Raw genomic sequence first — 25,716 nt, 5'->3', positions numbered from 1 at the left:
CACGATAATCGGTGATCTTTACCGGGGGACAAGCGATGCCATCCTGCTTCAGGACTGTCTATACCGTGGCACAAATTACTCGCTCACTTTCCCGGCTTACAGCATATCACCAGGTGCCATCACATTTGGCGATACTCGCAGGGCTACTGCGGACAGGGTGTTGTTGGACGACTTGTTGCTTAAACGGGAGCGCATGTAGGTCAAACACTCGTTAGCCGTCATCCGAAGCCAACTAAGCATAATGGCTACGGGGCCGCGCTACTTGTCAGCTCTGAATTCCACAACGTTAACAATACCATTGAGTGACCCGCCAGTGCTGGCGCCTCCGATCTTGTCAAAGTAGTCGCAAGGCTTCGGCGGCGATTCCGGGTCGGCGGCCTCCACCAGCTGCTTCAAGATCTAGAGGGTCGACAGGTCTCGGACATCGTCGCCGTCGAGGGCGAGCAGGCGGAGTTCACACTCGGGCATAGCTGAAGAATGGATGGGCAGTAAGACTCAGGGAAACATAGCAGCACAATCACGAACCCACACAGCTGCAGGGCTGCTTTTGTGCTGTAGAAAGTATAGTAGTCCGTCTTCAGCTTGAAGAGGCTAAGAATGCGGGTGCGGCTGATACCTGCAGCTGCTAAAAAAGAGTGGTCTTCCTCTGCGCCGCCTAAGCCGCGGAGATACGTTTAGCCGAGGCCCGCGTTTTATCTTCCCTACCTTACCTTAGCAAGCTTAGGGGCCGTTCGGTTGCAACTCCATATTCAATATGGAGGCTCCATATTTAACCGAAATGGAGCTCAAATCTGAATATAAGGTTGTCGTTCGGTAAATCTAACGACTTTTAAATATGGAGCTCCTCCATATCGGTAAGCGCGTCAAATTTGCAAGCTATACTATATACAGTAGTTAAAATAAGGTTCTTGGCACCATTTCAAAATAGAGCTTTAAGCTCCAGTTCCATATTCCATATTAATATAGAGCTCCCGCATACACGCTAAAGTAACGACTTCTTATAATATAGCAACTCCACACGCCCCAATCGCAATACTACAGTCACATTTACAAGCCTTATACGATGTTATTATCTTAACCTTTATAATCGCGATAAGCTTATTTCCGGGGGGCGCTTATACTTAGTATACTAATATATAGCGAGGAACAAGGTAGACAACGCAGTTACTTTATAGCTATAAGTAACGACTTTTAAATATAACTTATATAAGGCCTAAAGTATTTAGGAAGCTCTTTAATTAGTTATAATTATACGGCAACTTAAAGAATATAAAGCTTCTATTAGCGGCTAAAAAGCTAATAATATTCCTAATAATATTTAGCAATAATTCGTTATATAGATTACTAAATAAGGTAACTTAATACTTATCTACAATAATCTACTAGTAAGTATTTACCTACTAGCTAAACTTTTAGTATTAATTTACTACTTTATAGAGCCATATATAAAGTCCTTCCTAGCCTCCTAAAACTATATAAGGAAGTCATTTAGCTCCCTTAAAACTTTACTCTAAAAGAGATTACTAATAACCCTAAATAATATCCTTTCTTTACTAATTATATTAGAGCTCTTAACAGTACTTATCTACCAGTCTTTATAAAAGGCGGGTATATAAGGTAAGCTCTATAGTATAGAAGAAAGGGAGAATTATTACAGAACGTTCTTATAGCTGTTAATTTTTAGATAAACTTCCTATACGTTCTAGTAGGTTAGGAGGGCTCTACTTATAACTCTAAAGTCCTTAATTTAGCAAAGGCTAAAGAATTTAAAGCCTTACCTAGTAGATACTACGTTATAGATGCTAGGTACTCTAACATACCTATAACTCTAGCTCCCTACCGCGGCGTATAATATTATCTTTATAAGTAGGTATAGGCAAATATAAAGCTATAAAACGCTAAAAAGCTCTATAATCTTTAATATACGGCTCTAAAAAATATAGTAGAGCGTGCTATAGGCGTTTTTAAGAATCGTTTCCGGTACTTTAAGGCCGGTAGGCGTAGTCTCCCTTTAAGTATATAGGTAGATATAGTATACGCTTTAACTATAGTACGTAACTTTATAAATCTAAATAATCTAGATAATCTAGGTTACTTTCCAAAGGTATAGGATAAGGTTATAGATAAGGAAGACGTAAGGCTCGTAAAGATAAAAAGCAATATAGCTATAAACTAAAGATGCGATAAGATCGCGGAGCTTATATAGCGGAGTTACTATAAGGCAATTAGTAGGCTAATTAATTAAGAATATACGGTAGATTTGGGTGTATTTACTATAAAAATCTATATAGCTTCCCTCTATATATTGCTCTTTAATTAACTATATAGTAATAAGGCTTTAAAGAGCAACTTAGATCTCACCTAAAATCTTACCTAAAGCTTACTCTCCTACGCATCCTCCTTCCTGCTAGCTAAAATATCGTTAATTAGGCTTCGCCGAAGCTCTACAACCCTAGCCATTATAAGAAATAATTTAGTAGTAGATTCTGTTTTAAAAGCTTATAAAACAGCTAGTTGCTCTATAGGATCTAGGTAACTAAACTCATAGATAAACTCTGCGGAGGCCTTCTCTTAAGAAGACTTCTAGGCCATTAGCTCTCTCGTAGCCCTTATCTCTCTTATTACCTTCTCTACCGTCTCCTCTAGTGCCTCTATAACTTGCTATCTTTCTTACTAGCGCTTCGTACTAGATTTAGTAGCTTTAGCAGCTTACTTAATAGCCCGCTTTCGCATAGCTAGCGAAGAAGGTCAACTTAGCATTAATAAGGAAGATCTAGAAGGACTAGGGCGTTTAACTAAAGGTAAGCTTAATTAACCGCGTTTAATAGAGCTAAGAGCTAACTCTAACTTAGAGGCCCTATCTACTTCCTCCTCGTCCTCTTTTTTATCTTCCTTATCTATTAAACCTAATACCTACAAGGCCACCGCTAAGAGAAGTTCGGGGTCTATACAGCTCTTAATTACTTTATTAATTAACCTTATATAATTGCCTATTGCTAGAATTCCATTAAACAGCTCCTATATTAGATTTAGGAAGGTAGGCAGCGTATTACAAAACTTCTTAGCGGTAGGATTGGCTTTAAAGTAGGCCTTTATAATTTCCTCACTGGCAACAGGTACACCTTTATCTTCGTCCCACCCCCAGCTAAAGAGGCTATAGAGGTCCTTCTACAGCTTCTAATCCTTCTTATAGTTATTATACTTACTCTTAATTTGCTTAACCGTAACAGGCTACTAGGTTACAGTAAGCGTACAATTAAGGGCAATCTTCCAGCCGTCAGCTTTGTAGGAGCTATCTACGCGATATCCTTTCCGAACGGCCTCGACGAGGCCTTCTAACATCGCCTCCTCCATCTCGTCTATCCATCTTACACGCGCATTCCTGTGCCCCGTGGGCGTCGCGGGCGTCGCGGGCGTCGCTGTAACTCTACTACGGCTCGTACAAGAGGTAGGCAAAGATGTAGGAAACGTCGATCGCAGAGAGGGCGTTGGCTGAGGAGGAGGCTCCATTACTACACCAAAGTAGGGAGTCGCGATAGAGGCCTGGTGGCAGAAAGGGGTTTATTCGAATCGCTCACTGACGGCAATCACGTATTATGCGAAGTCAAATATGGAGCCTCATATGGAGCCTTACCGAACAATCGACTCAATTACATATTCAAATGAGCCACGGTAGTAGCCGCCACTAATTACAAAACGGGTGACACTAAAAGGCGCACGGATTGACAGATTATAAATATGGAGGCGATTTGCAACCGAACGGTCCCTTTAGATATAACGTAATCTATAAGCGAATTACCAATACAAGCGAGCTACTGACTCTTTATATACCCTATATAATATAATAATAATTATCTATAATATAATAATAAATAAATATTTTCTATATAAGTTTATTTATAAGGTTGTCACTATTTATACACCCCCTAAATGATACATACGGGGTGCAGCTGAGCGTGGTCACGGAAAAGTTGAACGTGGTCACCGATGTGGGTCGGTGAAAGCTGAGCGTGGTCACCGATGGAGCGCCGGGAAAAGTTCGGCGGTACCACACTTTAGCCATACCGAAACTGAATATACGATGCATATGCTGAGCATATACATGCACATATAAGAATATATCGCGGTATTAAAACCGCTTATTAGTAAGTGTTTGCTGAGCATACACGTAGCATATGCTACATATATATGTTGGAAAACAAGCCCGCAACGATATCACGTGATAAGACTTGTGGGAGAAATCTCTTGGCAGAAATCTGACCAATTAGACAACTTTGATCGTCAGTCGAAGTTCCTTGAAATCTCTTCAACCACCTATATAGAAAATAAGCAATACACAGAGTTTTAGCTCCATAACCTCAATTTAACAGTATATGCTTAGTAAACACTATAGTTTAGCCTACCTTATATAGAACACAAAGGTAATACTTTAGAGGGTAGTATATAGGGAGTAAGATCTCTTTAATATAAAGATAGAATTGGTAGAGTGTATAGAGTGAGCATATGCTCTATGTATATTAAGAGTATACATCGTATATACAGGATATTTTAATAACTTAGTTTATTTATTTTATTATTACATATGGCCCGCATATGCATAGCATACAACTTTTAATTTTTATTCATTAAATACTTTAAATTCTATTAAAATAAATATTTTGGTTTGTATATGCGCTACATATGTATAAAGCTCAGCGTGGTCAGAAGTTGAGCGTGGTCAGAAAGGTTCTGACCACGTTGAACTTTCTGACCACGCCGAGCTTTTCCGTGACCACGCCGAGCTACCACCCCATCCATCCTCATTAAGTTAGAATATCACGTGCGTTTGACTTATTTGCGCCTAAGTGCGAGTCCATAGTATAGCCAGTATTTCGCTCAAATGCTGAGGGCTCTCTACGAGCAGATCTGTCAACGCGATTGGCAATTGTAGAGCTAGTTATAGAGCTAATTGGCCGACCGCCGCGACGCTCTACAATTGCAGGCTCTTGAATGCGAAGCAGAGGTGTTGAGTCCCACCGGGCGCAGGCGCGGGCGCGCAATCCAATCAATTAACTTAGACGCGATCCAAATTTAGACTCTACTACTTATACTATAACTAAAATTAAGACTTAATCGTGGTGTTGCAGTTATAAAACTTATATGGCGCGCACTTTGATTTTCAAACGCACGTGATATTCTAACTTAATAAGGATGCATCTAACTTAATGAGGAAACCTCTAAACCAAATAAGGTAGGGGTATGCGTATCAATTAGGGAGTGTACGTGTATCATTTAGGGGGTGTATAAATGGTAGAGACCTTAATATACTATATTATTAATAAGGCTTCGGCTAATAAAGAGCCCTAAATTAATAGCTGTAATAAGGAATTTATATATAGACTATTATCTTATTAATAAGGTAGGACGCTAGGGGGTTAAGGGATATATATCTAAAAATAATATTTAGTCCTTTAAAGTCTTTTATTCTATAGTTATAAGTTTACAACTATTTGGTATATAAGTAATATATAATAATTAGTCTTTACTATAGACTATAAGGATTTTATAATTAATATTATATATGGTTATAATAGTATATATTTCGGGACTTATTCTTACGTTCCTATCTATATTTATATATACTATAATAACCCCTATATCTTAACTACGTCTACTAAAACCTATTCTATTTCCTTATTAAACGTTATAAACTATTACGCTTTTACGGCACTGTTACAGACCCTAGTCAGGGGCTCGGCTAAGCCTTGGCGCCATGTATATAGACATGTCCTTTCCTCGATCTTCTTCCAGACCTCGTCTTGGAATTCTCGTTCACTGGCTACCAATGGATTCTGTTCTTTTAACTGAGCCTTTACATACGCGTTAATATACTTAGTATAGTTAATAGCTAATAATTAAGCCTATTTATAACTACTTAGTTAATCTATAATACTACGTTTAACCCCTTACCTACTAGTATTATATTACTAGATTGGTCGCGGGCTGTAGTACTACGGCTATATTACTATAGCTATATAGTAGGTAGCTAGACTACCGCTAGCTATAAGGCTAAAAGTAATACTAGTACTATTTACAAATACTATTAGCAATAAGCTTATAACGATATTGCGTAATAAGACTTAGCGCTAGATAAGGGGAAGCCTTATTTACTATCTATAATAAGAAATAAGTAATATATAACGCTTTAGCTCTATAACCTATTAAAGTAATAGATTATAAGCCTAGGTTTGCGCCCGATAAGCTAAATATAATTACTTTATTATTGTTATAATAATTGCTATTATAATATTACTACACGGGCGTTAAAAAGTTAGTAAACGTTTACTTAACTTATAACGCTAAAAACCTATAATAGGCGGCTACGTAGCTGCTAACGGCGTACTCTACGCCGAATATAATAAGAGGGTCCTACCGAGAACGAGCCTAATATAGTCCGTAATTAAATAGCGGCACCGGAGGCTTAGGAGGACCGCTTATTTAATAGATAACCCTACTATAGTTATTACTAAATAATAGAGTTTTAAGAATACAGCCTTATAATACCAGTATTAGTAGTAGATTGAGAGAAACTTGTTAAAACTACCTACTAGGATCTGCAGTTAGGGAAAGAGTCTACGCTCCTAGCAAGTTAAATAGCGAGTAAATTTGCGGTCAAGAGCAAATATGGGATGAATCGGAAACTGCCAATGTAACATCATTCCAATACCCGAAAACTCCTCCCTACAATCTTTCCTGTAATCTGAATCAAACCGCAAGCACCCCGTTGAAAAATTCAGGCCAAGCCTAGCTGCGTATCACTAACAAAATGACTCCCTCCAGCGCATCTGTAGCCTTGAATTTGCTTGATCCACCTATATCCCACCGGACAAACCCCCAGATCTCTCAATTTCTTCTGCGCCAGCGCCTCCCTCTTTTTCTCGGCCTCCTTCTCTTTGCGCTTCCGCTCTATCTCGGCTAGTTCCGCCTCCCGCTCCCGCCGCTCCAGTTCGCGTTTCAATCGCGCTTCTTCATACTTCCGCTTCGATTCAGCATCGGCCGCGGCGTCAGCAGCCGCTTTGAGGGCCGCGGCTTCGGCTTCGGCACGGCGGAGTTCGAGCGCGGCACGCTCTTGCAGCGCGATCCCTTCCCGTTGCAGGCGGTCATGCTCGCGTTCTTGGGCTTCGGCAGCACGTTTGTCTTGTTCGAGTTGCTGCCATATCTCATCTGTAACACCGGGATCACGAGTTGTCTCGTCTATGACCCGCTCAGGTGTTTCTTCCGTCTCTAGTTGTTGCGGTGGTGGTGGCGGTGGCGGTGGCGGCATGGCTCCAGAGGTGCTCGTGGAAGTTTGGGTGGTAGTGTTGATTGTGGGAGGAGTTTGTGTGAGGGGTTCGGGTAGAGGAAGAGGAGCGCTAGAAATGGTTGCATGGCGAGTCGATGAGGATGTTTGGCTTCTATGAGAGCGCTCAGATATCATTGATTTAGCTGCAGAAAGGACAGCTTGCTCGGTGACAACTAAGGGTCCTATGGGTAGAGTGGAAGTTGATATAATGCTGCCGAAGATACTCTTCACTATAGATTGGATGTCGCGGGCGTTTCCCCAAGATGGCAATTTCGATAAATGACTAAAGTGTTCCAGTAGCTGATTGCGAAGAATTTCCGACGGCGGATCTAAAACGGAGGTGTCGAGAGACTTCTTTTTCTTGAGTAACTGTGTCAATAAATTCAAGCATTCCTCTGGGCTAAGGTGGTTAAAGATTACAGCCTCCGGGAAGCGACTCGTCAGTCCTGGATTGATGGACATAAGCCGGTTGATATCTGCGTCATACCCGGCAAGAATGGTGACGAGTTTTTGAGCAAATTTGGGCTTTGTGAGACAGTCAACGATCTCATCCATGGCCTCTGTAGCAAATGCTCCCTCCGCAAGTCTGTAGGCTTCATCAATGAAAAGAACTTTGCCAAGAGCTTTTTCGAGGAGTTTCTGAGCCTTTGGCCCTGTTTGTCCAACGTATTGGCCCACAAGGTCAGTGGCGGAACATTCAACCACCTCTGCATTCGCCAAAAAGCCCATATCGTAGTAGACCTTGCCCATTCTTCTTGCCGTCGTTGTTTTACCAGTGCCTAATAAATTAGTTTAGGGAATAAAGTTCTTGGTGAGGTGTTGTAAGGCCTTACCTGGAGGGCCTCGAAACAAGAAGTTGAAGGGTATTTGCTCACGAGGGTCCATACCAAGTGCCTTCATATTTGCAGATATGGTTTGATAACCTTCCAACTGCCTCACTATAGCCTCGCAACCTACCACGCCTTCAAATAGCTTCCGACAATTAGTTGCGGCGCGCTCCCCTCGATCAAAATCCTCATCAAAGTCCTGTGCTTCGAACTTATCCTCATACTTGGTTCTACCAGCAGACAGATTTTTCTGATGGCAAACTTTTGCCTTGTTAAGAAGAATATCTACCTCGCCAGCATTGCCAAAATGGGGCCGGTTTCGAGCACGTTGTAGCATATCCATGGCCACTTTCTTAGCTTGGTCTGTAGCATCAAACCCTTCCTGCTTAAGTTTAAGCTCCAAGATCCTTTGCAGCTCAGAGTCTGTGAAGTCTTCAAACACAAAGGCAGAATCTAATGGGAAGCGTCTTGACAAACCGGGATTGACATTTTGGAACATCCCCTCCATTTCGTCTTTGTAGCCCAACATAAGAATGCATCGGTCTTCTCCAGGGACACTCTGCACCTCCGCCACAATAGTGTCAATAACTGCAGACTTATACGGATCTGTCACAGGTCCACCGGCGCTAGTACCACCAGAGAGCATGTAGGCTTCGTCAATGATGAGTACTTTGCCGACGGTTGCAGCTAGTATGGCTTTAGTATTGCTCTCAGACTGACCGAGGACGCTGCCAACGAAATCTGCTGGATTCTTTGTAATAACTACAGCGGCTATTAGTCTATTCAAAGTAATCATTGGCCATCAATAACGCACCTTCTCCGTTAGAGAGCAATCCAATATCAGCCAGAATTCGACCATAAAGTTTCGCAACCGAAGTTTTTCCCGTTCCTGGGGAGCCGAGGAATACACGGTTTAGAGAGTACTCAACGAGTGGTTTTTCTTCCAACTCACGGCGATAATTGTACTGGATACTGTCCAAGAGAGCCTGAACTGACTCCTTGACAGCCTTGAGGCCAATCAGATCTTGTAATTTTGACCACGAAGCATTACCTCTAAGGGCATCTGATGGGTTCGGCCCAAGGAGGTCTTCCTTTGTCAGTAGCTTGTCATCCGGTGTCCCACCTGATCTTCTCTCGTGGTGCAATCTTCTGGCCTGACGGCTTGTTATCTGAGAAAACCTATTATGTACTTCTCGTGCGTTGCCAAACCCATCGCGTCCGCGGCCACGACCTATGCGGCGAGTAACAATACGAAGGTATAGCCCTCCCATGCCACCTTCCACTTTCATAGTTCCTTTATACTTCTCACCGATTAAATGATGCAAAATTTGAAGGAGTTCAAAATCCTCGTAATCTTCAAAATGAAATCGGTGTGGTATTCGACTGGGGATTCCCGGATTATGGGCAAAAAAGGCTTCCATATTCTTATTGTAACCGGCTAGGATGAATACAACTTTTCCGGTCAAATTTTCAATTTCGGCTAGGAGATAGTCGAGGACCGCGTTTCCGCCGTAGCTATTGCCGGACACAAGTTGGTACGCCTCATCGATAAAGAGCGCACCACCACCGTTGTTTAGGATAGCTTCGATATGCTTTTTGCATCCAGGAACACCATCATTTGCTAGTCCTGACCCGGAAGTTTCTATGAAATGACTGCTCGGTAGGGCACCGAGATTTGCCAAAAATTTCGCATAGAGGCGAGCCACGGTTGTCTTTCCTTTAAGGTCTCAGTTAATGAGCAAATAAGTATGACGGAAATTATCATACCAGTCCCGGGTTACCAAGCATAGCGACATTGAATCTTTCACCCTTCAGCGATATGTTTTGCCGAACGATAGTGTCAACTTTATTCTTTATAGAGAGGAACTGCTGCTTTACGTCCTCAAGCCCGATCATATCCATCAAGGAATCAAGGGCGCCGTTTTCTGCACCTTCAAACTCTTTTTGATACTCCCAATCTTCTTTGGAAGGAGGCGGTTTCCACTCATCCTGAGATGAATTGACAAAGTTGGTGGAACCATCGTTGTTCTGCTTTGTCCCTGGTGGGATACCAGAGATGTTAGAATTATTAGGCATACGCGTCGCGGGCTTCTCGCCATGGGCCAGTGGAGCATTAGAGTCAGTTTTCGTTGGCTTAAGGTTCATACGGCTAGCAGCAGCCTTAGTGTTCGCGAGATCTTGCCCGTGCTGCGAAAGAACCCGTTGTCGCTCTTGGTCATCCGATTGATACTTCATCACGCGTCTGTAATGCTCAATCTCATTTTGTATATCTGCCAACTTTTTTGCGTATGCCTCTTGGCTGGCTTCACGGTCAGCCTCCAATTTATGGTCTCTTTGACGCCTTTTTTCTTGCTCGCGAGCCTCGGCATCACACTTCGGACAAATCGCTGGGCGGTTTTTGAAGCACTTCCAAGATAGCTTGTGGTTTTTGGAACAGGTAGACTTGACAATCATCTCACAAGGAACCTTCGAGTGATCGTGCAGCTGATGACACCGCTGAGGGCAATCATGAACGCCACAATTCAATTTGGTTCCACTTAGACGGTTAGACTAACTCGGCACAAAGTAAGATGTACAGACCAGAGACTTACCATGGTGCAGAGCAGCCCCCATCGGGACATTCTTTGTCGAAGTCTTCTTTGCATCGGAGAACAGCCTTCCTCTGCGGATGCCTTTCGCATTTGACTGGAAAACCATCGTAGACGTGGCCATCGGCTTTTAGTCGATCAAATAATGGTATCCACACCTCTTTACCCTTGCGGCTGTTCATAAATGTATCGGCATTGCCAATCATAATCAAGCCATCGCGTGCTCTAGAGAGTAATACATTGACTCTTTGTGGGGCTGCCATGAATCCGATTTCGCCAGCGTTATTACTGCGCGTCATCGTAACAATAACGATTTTGCTCTCCTCTCCTTGGTAGTTATCTATTGGTGATTAGTATTTTGTATTGCATTGTATTAAATATAAAGCTCGAAAAGAGTATAAGCACTAGAGGAAAAAAATAAAAGGTGCGCGAAATTCAGGGGTAAGAAGAACCAAAAGGAAAGCTATCACCTATTGTAGAGATCCTAATAGGTCGTTTTGAAATGCCAGCATTTGCAGAGGAAATCAGCCCGGCCCGAATCAGGTCATATGAATCCAAGTCATTAAGAACCGGATCGTTCTCTTCGCTGAGCCTAGTGCGTAGCAGCTGTAATTGACCAAGATACGGGGTGAGAACAACCAGTTCATCGGTACCATAGCCTTGCTGACCAAGATAGCGGACACATTTCAAGACCATTTCCACTTCGAAGAGATTTTCTTTGCTGGACGTTGACCCCTCGTCTCGACGTTCGATTACCCTTGCAGCTTCAAGTTCGAGATTGTCATGTGTAATGAACATGACTCGGTCTTGGAAGCCACGAGGGGCGGGCCTATTTTGAGTTTTAGGTGCATCACGAAGCTCAGGGTAGGTAAGATGTCGGACGAGTGATGATATTTCAGGGGACATGCGGTGTTGGAGACTCAGAGTGGTGTGTGGAACTCCTGCGAGTACCAATCTTTCAAAGAGGGACTGATTAAGATTATATCCATCTCCCTTCTCTACAGTCAGAGCATAGTTATTGACCTTGGGTCGGAGTTGCTTATGATCGCCGATGAGAATGAGTTGCTTGGTATTTTGCGTCATTGCGGTTAAGATATGACTCTCGAGTATCTCGCCAGCCTCTTCAACTAGAATAACCCCTGGAGAAGCGTTTTGAAGGCTAGCCGCATACTTGGCAGCCCCAGTTGTCGTACATCCGATCACCCGCTTATTCTTTATTATATCCGCGTTCTTTTCGCCGTAAAGTTCGCCCAGGCGTTCTTGGCAACGATTATACTGCTGCATGACATGATGGACTTCGGATACAGTCTCGCCAAAAAGCTCTAGGTGCCATCTTGTAATGCAGGAGTGCCGAGATGCTAGATTCATTCGCCAGATGTCGGGATATTCTCTTGCCACCGAATTCTCATATATTCCAGCGTTTTGTCCCATGACCCAACGATCCAGGAGATATGTCGGAGTAATAGCTTTGCCTTGGCGCCCAACCCTGGTCATGCCGTCATCCTGAACAGGAACCGAAAACGCAGAATAGAAATCCGTCTCGTCCTCGGAAAACTCCAGATGCTCAAGAATCTCATTATGTCTAATACTGAGTGTTCTATAAGCGGCGATTTTACGCACCAAAAGCCCTTGATAGGATTCGGCCTCGCTCTTTAATTGCTTGATGATCTCCCAAGACGCTGGGCTGCGCCTGTAGTTGCTTTTCTGATCGGAGATATTTAAAGGTTTAGTTCGAGGGGTTGACTTTGCGCCAAGTCGTACCATGGAATCCCCAGAGATCCCAATGTCCATTAGATCTTCCAGAAACTGGTCGAGAGCATGGTTCGTGTAGCAAATGACGAGAATTTTTTCTGGGGTATGATCGGTCAATATTTTTGCAAGCAATGCCCCAATGAAAGATTTTCCAGTACCTACAATTATTAGCCGTTGTACATTTTTCACACTTATTTCGTAGATTTGGCACTCACCTGGCGGTCCTTGGATCAGGCTCACAGCTCTCGTCAATCCTTGGAGGAGAGATTCGGTTTGTGAATCATCCAGGTTGATGGACTTTGGTGTCCGGAGAAGAGTGTGTAAATTCTGATTACCGTGGGTCCTAATCCTTTCAATTATTGATTTTGGTTTGAGGATAGACTCCAATCGATCTCGTTCAGGCTCCAAATACAACAGTTCCTCTACTAATGGTATGTCTGTTTTCGTTTGAAGGCATCCCAGTATCGGCTCGTAAGCGAAAACTGGAGTGTCAACTTGAACAAACTGGAGTTCATACGTTGATTTTGTGGCCAAGAGCAACTTCTTGAGTGCGTTCCCACCTGCAATCTGTAGTACAAGTACTGGAGGCTTGCTTGCTAACAGACCTTCATCCCTATTCACAGTTGCAAATGCAACCAATTCGGTTCCACTGACCAAACATCCAAAAGACTGATGCTTGAGGAAATTTCGACTCTCAATGACAAATTTTTTGCGGGCTCCTGCGTCTGTTTTCTTGGCTAGTTGAGGGATATCGTCGCGACAAAGTAATGTCAAACAACAAGTTCTTCGCTTCTCCTCCGACCCACAATCAACTCCCTGCAAAGATAGGTTCCGTATAGTGAGACTCCGAGTCCTTCCTTTCTTCTGGCCTCGTGCAATTTGAAGATCGTTACGAAGCTCTCCCAACAGATCTTCTCGAAGAAGACGAAATTGATTATCTAAATGGACTGATCCTCGTTTTTCATGCTCTATTTGATCAATGGCATCGGCCCGACGATAGTAAGGTCTTTCGTTGGAGGAAAACTCGTCTGGAGTGGGATAGATGGCTATTTGGCGGAAATCTTGAAAATCGTTATCATGGCGTCCTCCGGGCCCAGCAGCTACACATTCTTGGGCGGCAGTGGTCGAAGTAGTAAGAAGAACGTGTTTTATCTTCTGGCCTAAGGTTCGGACCTCCAAAGATGACGAGTCAATGAGAGACCCATCATCGGTCACATGTTGTGCGATTTCCCGAACGTCTGGTAGGCCGTCGGAGTGGGCCGAGAGAAGCTCCAAGAGAAGCCAGGCAAAGGATTGCAGGGCGCGATTGGTTGTCAGCTTTTTCTCTTTGTGGGCTTTGAAAAGAGCATTCCAGAAGGTGGGCGGTTCCGCGATGCATTCGAGGATTCGCAGGAGGAATTGGCCGCTGCAGAGCTGCTTAAGGGCAGGATCGGTGAGGTAGAGGAGGAAGGTGGCGCTAGACTCAATGAGAAAGTCGAGAGAAACGTCGAACCGGAGACTCTTAGCCAGCGCGCCAAAGGCCTGGGGGCTTGCAATCAACTTCTCAATACACGCCGAGCGATCACTTTGGTCGCAGACGGCCTCGAGGAATAGCTTTGCATCTGCGACACTCTGGATTTCTCTCTTCCCGCGCAATACTAGGGCGTAAAGCTTGGACAGTCTGGCCGACCGAGACGACGCGGCGTCTGATGATAAAGCGGAAGCCATCTAGAAGTCACCAGGAGCAGTCAGTAAATACCGAAGAAAACCAGTCGAAGCCCACAGCGAGATCTTTTCGTACCTCTAATTTTCATGCAAATGTATGAAGAGCGCCTGTACTGTAAAGTAGGAGAGGGGTCTGAAAAGTTGACAATGACAGAACCATTACAACACACTTCTCATGTGACAAGGCTGCCTGAGTGATTAGAGACTGCGCCTGCATTGCAGTAAAAAGTTGCTCTAGCAAACCACACCACTGTTTGTTTCCCAATCGTCTTCGAACCGCTTCTCTCTCTGCGACTCTGAAACGCGGGGGTCCTGTGCAACCACTGCGACCAATGCCACCAACCCAGCCTTCACGCGCCCAAGCAGCATACAAGAACCTGTTTTCCCCCTTCACTTTGTTATTTTGTCCTGCAAAGCTAATCGATGCTGAGCCAATTTCACGTTCGGAATCTGAAATCTCATCTCTTCCTATTGCCCCACAATGGCTTTTTATCCAAACAACAGCCACAGCTCAGGGAGCACCTTCCAACCGTCTCGCAATCCAGCTGCATCTTACAACTCACAGCCTCGCTGGTCAAACCAACGCGGCCCGTCATGGAAGCAGCAGAGAGCGGAAGCAAAACCAGAAATTCCGCCATTGCCTCTCGGTCAATTACTGATGACAATCAACAAGGCAGATCTCCCCTCAGCCACGGATACTAGCGATCTTCCTCCAGCTATCACTGGATGCGAATACGTCGCATCGTATAGTTGGTTGGATAAGACATCAACAATCCTTGTCCCTGGTGAGTTTCGTTTCGGGGCTTCGTTCTACAGTCCGTGCCTAAACTCGTATCCAGGTAAACCTCCTGCTTGGACGCCGTTGGGGAACCCTCAGCAACTCAAAGAGGATCAAGGCCGGTATTTCAGAGACCCCAATGCCGCAAGATTCCCTAAACACCCTGTTGAGCCCGCAGTTCAGGCACTGTTCGAGCTTAAACCGGCATATCCTACTGCAGGGGTTGATGTATTTGCATGCGGAAGCACGATCGGTAATCTGCTAAGGTTTGCTCGTGGCATTGATAAGAGTTTCAGATTCACTCTCGAGGTCATTGGAACTACGGTGTTTTTCATACGCCGTGAGGGCTCTCCAACAGAGATTATTCCAGACGTCAGAGGGTTCGGCCACACCTTTCCAGAGGCTTACACGACCTGGGAGGCAGATGTGAAAGGATCGGAGTCTCACCAGCGGTTAATCAAGTATAACTTTGGGGGAGTTGAATGCCTCGTGCGATTCGGGAGCGACGGTTACTTTAGTGAACTCGATTCTAGTTCGGCCAAGATCACCATACCAAGAGAGACGTCCAACCCTACTTCTCTCATTGATGCTTTCAGTTCTGCATCACTTGGCGGCACCACCCTATCTAAATCTGAAAACCTGATAATCAAGTCGGCAGGCAACGAAATTCCCCAAAGTGCCGTGTTCGACCTCAAGACGCGGTCCGCTCGCAAGGCAGCTGAAAACGACATGAGTGATATATACCCGCGTCTATGGATCACCCAAGTTCCGAATCTTATTCTCGCTTACCACAAACGTGGATTATTCGAGGACATACGCAAGCTAGACGTCCGCCGTGAGCTAGATAACTGGGCCGAACAAAACGCAAATGACATTCGCCTGCTTCACGTCCTAATGCACAGAATCATTGAATTCGCAAGGAATTCAGCTAGTAGCAAGCTCGAAGTGTATCGTGCTGACGTTGGCCACCTAGAAATCCGAAAGCAGGCCGGGGATGGATGTGATGCTCTACCACCCGATTTGAAAACAAAATGGGAGGACTGCTTTGAGGTCTCAGAGCGCAAGCCGACTGGCACGGGGGAGAGTACAGAAGAACCGTTTGAGGAATATGGCTTTTTTGACGACAGCGACGATGATAAGGATTTTACGGCCTGTTCCTTGGATTGTGGATACTGTGGTCATTGCACGTACTGAATGTAACAACAGGGCAAGACTGAATTATTTATTATCATGTTATAGGCTGTTTACATTAGCTCCCAGAGGCCTTTAGGGTAGGTTCTTCGTAGTGGTAGCTAACAAAATTTATATGAAAGATAAAGTATTTGATGCTGTCGGCCTGGCGTTGATCGCTACTATATCAGGATTAGATCAGGGGTGCCCTTGGCCCATCCACTTCGTGTATTCAATGAGGCTCCAGAGCCTCTCGCAATAAACTAGAATTCTCATTCTTGATCGTCCTGTTCAGGTGCTATTAAAATTCACTTTACACACGCATTAGGCCTAGTAGGCTCTTGTTAAAACTTTGCGAACCTGTCGATCGGACGTCCGTGCACCGATTATAAGAAAAGAATGATGACTCTGTCTATTGAATATGGCTCTAAGAGCCTCTATATATACATAAGGAAGGTGTAGGAAATGGGAACGAGAAGGGGGGAGGGGAGTGGCAATGGGAACAAGGAGTAGGTGAACGAGTCAAGACGGGGTAGGTGACCAAGCCAATGACTGAGTTAATGACTAAGTTAATAACTAAGTCAATAGGAGGTAGCTNAGTCGGTGATAAGATAACCTGATTTAGGTCGACACCCCCCCCCCCCCCCCCCCCCCCAGGTAATTGACTGGTAGGTAATTAGCTACATATACCTAAATAGAAACTATCTAAAAACAAGAACTTAATAAGGAAATTGTGTAAATAGGTTAAGCAGTATAATTAAATCCGACTATAATAGGGTTTTAATATTAATTAGATTTAGTTATTAAATAAAGCTTTTATACTTCTATCTTGGCAGGGCCTTTATAAAACTATTAACCGTTATATTAGTAGTAGGAACTCACTTAATTATAACTAAGCCTTTCTAAACCTCTTAGCGAAGCTAATACTGGTAGATATCTACATAATAAAGCTTTGTGTTTAATTGGGGTCCGTTCTTAATAAGCAGTTAAATTATCTATTAGTTATTAGAGCTAATTATATACTCCTTATTTATATAGAGTTGTATATCTTTAAAGAAGCGCTACTACCAAATTAATTTAGTAGCTGTATTTAATAGAGCCTTAAGCTTAGCTTTAGTGCTTAATATTATAATAGTCTTCTGCTTAGTAGAGCGCCAGTTAATTAGTTCCCTATATAGTAAAAATATAAAGCTATTAGTACTTTTCTAACTAATAGAATTATCGCTAAATATAGTATTACTTATATAGACGGCGATCTGACTTCTAATATTCTTGCTTAAGTATTTAATTGCTAGAGTTCTCGTTTAATATAGGTATATAACCGCTTAATTAACCACGGCTTTATATAGGGTTAATAGATTATAAAGGAATTCTGCAAGCTTGCTTAAGGTTTAAGCAATATTAGGTTGTATAATATAAATAGTATAGAGTAGTAACCTAACCTTCCTTTAGTATATATAGATCCACTGCTCTAAGGCCTACTCTAGATTATATAAAAGATCGTCCATACTTATTGGCGTATATACTAAACAAAAATCTTTTAGATATAAGATGCTGGCGATTTTATTAATATAGAAATCTTAATAGAGCTAAAGCTTCCGCTAAGGTTAATTACGGAGGATTTTAATTTCTAAGAACCAGGTTAGTTCTCCTAGGTTCTTAATCTTATACTTCTTTATTAGCTCTTCCTTAAAGAGTTAAAGCTTTAGTAGGTCTTCTATGCGGTAGGCTACTATAATATTATTAACGTAGAAGAATATAATTAGCTAGTTATTATAAAATAGGTATAATTTTTTATCAACTGCCATTAGACCTAGTAATATTAAAGTAGTTAAGAACTTATTAAGCTAAAGTAGTAGTAATTATTAGAGGCCGTATAAAGCTCTTTAAAGGAGTAGATACTTACCCTTCTATTAAAAGCCATTTGGAAACTTAATATAGACTATCTTATTAATAAAGCTGTTAGTAAAGGCGTTAACTATATTATACTGCTAAGTCTCCAGATTATATATAGTGATAATTACTATTATAGCTCTAAATATTTTAGTCGCAAGAGTTACTATATATATATCCTTTTTAATAAGTGATTATAAGTTACCTCATATATAAAAACTGGCTTTAAATTTAACTAAATATCTATTAGTGTTAAACTTATAAGTAAATACCTAGATAATAGGTAAGATGTTAAGCAATACTATTTATTTAACGGTCTTAAATATCCCTTACTGCCTAAGATTATTATATTCCTTATTAGCGGCTTTTATAAAGCTATCTTTATATAAGTAAGCTTAAAGCTCATTTTAGCTATAAAGTAGTAATAGAAGCTTATTACAGTATAATCGCTTCCAGTAATATTTACTCCTAGTAGTAAAGGCTCTATAAAAGGTAGAAAGGGTATCTAATTACTTAATATCTATTAGGTAAGCTGCTTGACGCATTAAAAGCTTCTTAGTTTTTCTGCCTTTTATAATATTAACATCGCCTATATTACTATAGATCTCCTATTTTAAATAGGCTTCTTTTTTAGAAATAAGTTTAAATTAAGGTCTCTAATTAACTAAGGTATTTAATAGCTCTTTATTAGTAGTATTTAACTAAGGTTTTAGTATTTTAGCTAGGGTAGGGAGGCTAGGTATAGAGTTATCCTTAAGGCTTATAGGCTAATTATGTTATTATCTTAATCTATTAATTTCTACTAGTATCTACCTTGTCCTTTTTATTTAACGTTTTATCTAATATTTTATTAAGCTCTTCCTAAAGCATCCTATTAATATTTAATATATTAATTGCCTCTAAAATTTAATCCGTGCGTTTTTAAAGTAGATTTGCAAAAAATCTGGCTAACTATTGTTATAGAGTAATTGCTTATTAAACGTTACGTCTCTTATTTAAATTACCTTTTTTTCGCTAAGTATATAAACCCTAAAAATATTCGTTAACTAGTACCCCACTAGGTATTTAATATAAGCCCTTAGCTTAAGCTTTTGTATACGTAGGATATTATATTTAATGTAATCCACAAGCAAGTGGCCAGTATAAGCATGTGGCCACCCCACCAAAATTACCAAAAACCCAAAAAATCGTTCTTTAATATTTTAACAACGGCTTAATAATAAATTATAAAAAATTATAATTAGACTCTCGTACTTACTTTAAGACCTCTATTAAAGTTTTAGAGTAATTAGTTTAGCCGTTATTAATATATTACGATTTAGCTTTTAAATTTAAGCCTAATTATTATATCTTAAGAACCACTTTTTAAATTACTTTAAAACTTTAATAGAGGTCTTAAAGTAAGTATAAGAGTCTAATTATAAAATTTTATAATTTATTATTAAGCCGTTGTTAAAATATTAAAGACCGATTTTTTAGTTTTTTGGTAAGGTAGCCACATACTTATACTAGCTACTTGCTTATGGATTACGTTAAATAGGTAAGCTCTACAGCTATATACTTATAGTGTTACGGAGTAAGTATAAGCGACGATAATATATAGTAAGGTAGATATTATTAGGCTATATACATAAACTATGTAAGGAAGTCAAGACGTTTTATAAGGAAAGGAGGTAGGAAAACGGAAAGAAAGGGCATATATTGTTAACTTAGTTGCTTAGTTAATACATATATAGGCAGAATAGGGTTTAGGTCGTGGTTTTAGTAAAACTTAGTAGAATATAGCAGGATACTATAGATTGCCGTTAGATTACCATTAGATTGCCATTAAATTGCTATTTTATAGTTAGTCTCTAATTACTAAGTTAGTAGAAATAGGTAAATGTATATAAGGTGTTACGGGGGTGTTTTATAACAGTAACCCCCTTTAAACTTAAGCTTCTGTAAAATGGAGCTATAGTAGTTCTAGGTGGAGTTTATAAAAGTCTTTTGCGGCTTATATAAGTTCTATAGAGTTAATAGGTTTCTATAAGGACTTAGTAAAGCCTCTTTATTTTATAAGATATATATATTAGCGTTTCTGTAACGGAACCTTGTAGCAAGGACTACGGTGAGCTCGTTATTGGGTTAGGTATATAGGTAAAGCAAGTTAAAGTTAACAATGCAATAATAACTGGTGGAGTAGTTGCCTAATAGATTAACTCTAATTATATTCTAAGAATTACTATAAGGAAGGAACTATCTAGGTAGGGATTATGGTCCTTTAAATACACAACCATACTCCTAAGAAATACTTCTTATATATAATATACGTCTTATACGCGAGGTATATAAGTTCCTTTTATGCCTCTTATTTAATACATAGCACATTATATAACCTTAGTTATTATTCCTTGTTATATAGTTCTACTAGCTCTATCCTAAACCGTACTTAAATTAACTAACTAGCTTTTTTTTAACTCTTCCCTAAGTAGTTGTAATATTGTACTTAAAGCGTCCGTAATACTATCTCCCTTCTCTTTATTTTCGTCCTTAAAGATTCCTAATATCTTTAAGTTGTTTACTAAAGGTGTAATATCCATTTAATTAATTTAGTTAATATTATTGCTTATTATACCTAAAGCAATTTCTTCTTTATACGCCCAACGTCGTGCTTATACTATTGCTATAATATTATCTCTTAGTAAGATTATACTATCTCTATATTCTTGCTGTTTAAAAGAGGGGTTAGTTTATATTATGTTAGCAAATCTATCTTCGTAATAACCGTTCTCTTATTTAGAGTGCACTAAAGTGAATATTTATTTATCCTATAACATTCGCTTTACCTCTAATACTAAATATACGCGACTTATTACTCTTAATAGTCGTCTAGTTTCCTAATTAATTTATCTTAGGGTCTCGTGTTTAGTCTGCTACTATATAGCTAGATAGTAAACTATCCTAGGCTTTTACTAAGCTAGAATATTCTTGTAATATGGAACAGAAGGCCCTAAATACTTAGATCGCGGCGTTTACTTAATTACTCTGTCTTAAAAAGGTTCGTAAGAAGGTCTATTTTAAGAAGTAGAAACTTGTAGAATAGGGTCTATAGGAACTTAGTAATAAAAGAATAAACCCTTTTTTAATAGAGAAGGAAACAGATCTAAGTAGCTCGGCAACTACTCTTTTTAGGTCCCCCTTAGGTGACTTATTCTTTAGCGATCCTTCTTTATTAATATTGCCTAACCTAATCTCTTTTAATACTCCTATATCTTTCTTATAGCATTCTTTAAATTCTCTAGTAGCTCCTAAGTAGTCTTATTATAGCCTATCTACTTAACCTTATACTATATTTTATTATTAATATCCTTATAACTAATAATTTTTAAAACTTACTATTTGTCTTCTTCTTACCCTCTATACGTATCTGCCTTATAAACTAGTAGCTTAATATTCCTATATACTAGCTCTAGTATCGCAATATGCTGTATAGGGTAGATCTTTATTTTAGCTAGTAGGTTTAACTTAAACGTAACNNNTNAAATNNTNTANNTAATTTTAAAAGGTCCTAGTCTNANNTAGTCNAANTTNTTACTTAGTNNTNAACTNTTNAAANTTTTNTNTAGTAGCTATACTTTATCTCCCTCCTTAAGATCTGGTCCCTTAGATCTCTTAGTATTATAATACCTTTTTATTCTTTCTTATACTTTCTTTACTAATTCTATAAGGTCTGCATAAAAATTCATTAACGTCTTTATTCTTTCCTTAGCTATACTACTTATTTTCTTTACTTATTATAGTAATAATAATGTCCTTAGCTTATACCCGTAATTTACCTTAAATAATAATATACCTATTCCTTCTTAAGGTGTTATATTATATACAAACTATATAACTAGTAATAGCGATACCTAATTATTCTGTATATAATTAATATAGTGCCTTAGATACTGCTCTAGTATCTAGTTTAGTCTTTTTATTTAACCGTCTGTTTGCGGATAATATACGGTAGAAGTTACTACTTTAACTCCTTGTTCCACTAAGAATACCTTTTAAAATGCTGCTATAAATCTTAGATCTCTATTTAATATAATCTTACTTAGTGCTTCGTGCCTTATAAATACTTCTTTAATATAGATTCTAGCGATATCTTCTACTAATATCTCTTCTGTATACGCTATAAAGTATCCCTACTTTATAAGCTTATCTACTATTACTAAGATCGCGTTATAATCTTATCCTATAATAGGGTCTCTTAACTTTAGCAACTTAATAATAAAGTCCTATAATATAACCTCCTATAGTCTCTATGGTATTTTAATAGGTTATAGCCCTCCATATAGCTTATACCTTATTAGTTTATTTCTCTAATAATCTAGATATTCTTTTATAATTTCTTATGCTAAGCCCTAGATTCCGTTAATAATGTACTTCTTTTAAAGTCTTAATACTAAGCCTCTAGCTCTATTATGTCCTTAAGTTATTCCCTTATAGAAATCTTCCATAAATTATTTTACTATGCTCTTTAGGATGTACTTAGCTTCTCGGTTCTCGTATATATCTATTTATAAATCTTCTAGTTATGCTTTTAGAATTCTCTATACCTAAAAGCTTTCTAGTAACTTATAAGTTTTACTTAATATATTGTCTTTTTATATTGCTGTAATTTTTGGATAATTGTACCTAATTAATCCATCTATGTCTTTTCGCAGTAAAGCCCCTAATGGCTTTTTATTATTTTATAGTTTAGCTTTTTAACTTAAAGCATCTGCTCGCGTATTGTCTATACCCTTAGTATACTAAATTTTAAAATGGTATTCTATAAGTATCTCTGCCTATTTAACCTATCTTTAGTTAAGTTTCTTTATTATTAGGAATCCTATTAGGTTCTTATAATCCGTCTTAACTATAAATAGTTTTTCTATGCCTTATAAGAATGCTCTCTATTTCTTTAGTACTGTAACTATACTTAGCAACTCCTTGTTATAAATGTTATAGTTTAACTCTAGTAGTGTTATCTTTTAACTATAGTATACTACTGGGTGCCATCCGTCTTAATATCTTTATATAAAGTATGCCCCTAGTATATAGTCTAATATATCTATTTCTATAACCGTCTCTAGTTTTAGTTAATAGATCTTAAGAACTGGCTTTTAGGTAAATAACTCTTTAACTTTTCTAAAGAGTTCTCTTTATTCCTCTCCCCATACCTATAGTTTTTTTTCTTTATTAACCGCGTAAATGGCTTAATATTCTTTAACTATTGCGCTATAAACCTTCTATAGTAATTATAAAACCCTAGGAACGATCTTAACTATATAACATTCTTTAGTTTTTGCTAATTTACTATAGCCTTAATCTTCTTTAGATCTATGCTAAGTTGGTTTAGTTTAATAATAAATTTAATAAAATTGGTTTTCCTAGTAAAGAACTCGCATTTTTTAATTACTACTAGTATCTGTTCCTCTTATAGTCTCCTTAAGACCCATTTAATATATTTTCCGTATTCTTTCTTAGTTATTAAGTAAATAATAATATCGTTAAGGTATACTATAATAAACTTATCTAAGTATTCTCCTAATACGTTATTAATACGCTTCTAGAATATAGCTAGTGCGTTTATAAGCCCGAATTATATAACTAATGGTTTATATAGTCCTTTCTTTAACCTAAAGGCTGCCTTTTATTTGTTGCCTTCCTTAATCCTAATCTAATAGTACGCCCATCTTAGATCTATCTTTATAAAGATTTATGCATTACCTATCCTATCCTTTTTAGTAATGCTGTTTAACTATCTATAGTCAATACACAGCCTTAGTTTACCATTCTTCTTTAGTATAAATAGTACTGGATAACCCGCTAATAACTGCAATGGTCTAATATATCCTTTTTATAGGTTTTCTTAGATAAACTCTTTTAGTACTCTACCTTCTTCTTTAGTAAGCTTATAGATTGGAAAGAACCTTAGACTTATTTTTAGTTCTAACTCTATTTTATAGTCCTATACTATATACTCTAACAGCTTTTTACTCTCTAGTAACCATAGTTTTCTACTATACTTATGGTATCTCTTTAGTATATAACTTAGTCCTTTTTCCGTTTCCTTATTGGTTGCTCCTACTTAGTACTATACTAACTTAGCTTAATATTATATCTTACGTTATTAAGTATTCCTAATATTAACCTAACCTATAACCTAATTAATCTTTAGATTATATTCCTGTAACTAAGGTATTCCTAGTATTGCCTTATTATTTCCTAATAGTAATATATTAAAAAACATCTTAATTTATCTTCCTTTAATGGTTAACTAAATAGGTCCTATTTTAAGGTTAATAATGCCTCCTCTATAGGCTATTGGATCCCCTAAAATTGTTACTAATAGGTAAGGGTGCTGCTTTTCCTTATATGGTAATCCTATCTTTTTAACTGCTATTAGTAAGATATAGTTCCTTATTACTCTACTATCTATTAGTGCTTTAAACTATTAATCTTGCTATTTAACTTATAGATTTAGATATTATCCTTAAATTCCTTTAAGGGTCTAAGGCTCTACTACTAGCTCCCTTTAGTCCTATAGGCCTCTACTTTTCCTAACTATTAGCTACTTAATCTTATTTATTCTTAGTTTACTTTTAGCTAATACTTAGTTCGCTTTTTATCTTTAATATACTATAGATATATATTCTCTAGGCATTCCTATTACTATTATCCATCTAGGCATTCTTCCGTAAGGAATCTTTCTAGCTAAAGTATTAAGTCTCCTAACTCCTAAACTTCTACTAGATGCTAGCTATATATATACTTAGTGTTCTAATACTTCTATTCTTCTGCTAGCTAATATATTCTTATAGGGTATTTTTAATGCTTATCTTTTAGTGCTTTATATATATTATATATATTATTTATATATACGATCTATACTAACGTGTAATATACTTAATGCTTTAGGTTAACTCTTAGCTTATTTTTATCCTTAAGTTTAAACCTCTATTATATTAATCTAAGCATTATAACTTTATTCGCGGGTACTAAGATACGTCTTTTACTTCTCTAGTCCTTTAATTACTCCTCTAGATCTTTTAATATTATAATTAAGGCTCCTTTAATATAACTTATCGCCTTTTCTATAATCGGGTGGTCTTAAATAACTTTCTTATCTAACTATATATAGAAATCTTCCCACTTATTATTGTGCCTTTGCCTATACTACTTTTAGTATAGCTGCTAAAGTGTACACGGTTTGTTCGTAAGGAAGTATCTCCTTATTACTGCGTTGTGACAGCCCTTTATATACCATTCTTCGAACCTAGTTAGAATCCCTAAATCCTCTTTATTTTTTAGTTTAGTAAGCTACTTAGCTCTTAATATACCTACTCTAGGCCTATTAGTGATTTTTTACATAGGTGCTTTATCCCTAGTACGTTTTAATATACTAGATCTCTTATCTAGTTTCTATTCTTACTATAAGGTAATTCTTACTTTAAATTTCTCTATAGTTTCTTTTTTTTATGTCTTATAAGTGGACTCTTAAAGTCTTCCTACTTTTTAATTTTAGTATTAGCTTTCTGATCTTTAGGCTAAATACTATATTCCCTTAGTAAGTCTTCTAGGTTTATATATCTGTCTTTTAGTCTAGTTACTATTTATACCGCAGATTCTTTAATCTATAAAGAAGCTCCTTACCTCTTGCTTATAGGT

At 38.7% G+C, this 25,716-nt stretch overlaps 3 protein-coding genes across 3 annotated transcripts; 1 reads left to right on the top strand and 2 right to left on the bottom strand.

Moving 5' to 3' along the window:
- Positions 1 to 204: 204 nt before the first annotated feature.
- On the bottom strand, positions 205 to 602 carry K441DRAFT_37162 (uncharacterized protein; the record flags this gene model as incomplete). The annotated part of the gene is made up of 1 exon (XM_067641455.1): positions 205 to 602. A coding segment is annotated over one exon (210 nt), but the record flags the coding sequence as incomplete, so codon positions are not given.
- A 6,129-nt stretch (positions 603 to 6,731) lies between these two features.
- K441DRAFT_606944 (P-loop containing nucleoside triphosphate hydrolase protein) lies at positions 6,732 to 14,195 on the bottom strand (the record flags this gene model as incomplete). Its single annotated transcript, XM_067645423.1, has 7 exons — positions 6,732 to 8,100; positions 8,155 to 8,910; positions 8,963 to 9,860; positions 9,916 to 10,684; positions 10,740 to 11,076; positions 11,207 to 12,646; positions 12,704 to 14,195. 7 exons carry the CDS (start codon positions 14,193 to 14,195, stop codon positions 6,773 to 6,775), a joined length of 7,020 nt encoding a protein of 2,339 aa, XP_067506159.1. The 3' UTR covers positions 6,732 to 6,772.
- Positions 14,196 to 14,673: 478 nt separating this feature from the next.
- K441DRAFT_675620 (geranylgeranyl pyrophosphate synthetase) lies at positions 14,674 to 16,164 on the top strand (the record flags this gene model as incomplete). The annotated part of the gene is made up of 2 exons (XM_067650870.1): positions 14,674 to 14,977; positions 15,032 to 16,164. The coding sequence occupies 2 exons, from the start codon at positions 14,674 to 14,676 to the stop codon at positions 16,162 to 16,164; spliced, it is 1,437 nt and encodes a 478-aa protein (XP_067506158.1).
- Between the last annotated feature and the right edge of the window lie 9,552 nt (positions 16,165 to 25,716).

Source organism: Cenococcum geophilum, assembly GCF_001692895.1.
Source record: "Cenococcum geophilum 1.58 unplaced genomic scaffold K441scaffold_12, whole genome shotgun sequence".
NCBI classification, from domain to species: Eukaryota; Fungi; Ascomycota; class Dothideomycetes; order Gloniales; family Gloniaceae; genus Cenococcum; species Cenococcum geophilum.
Note: the sequence above shows the minus strand (reverse complement) of the source record. Positions and strands in the feature narration are given on the sequence as shown.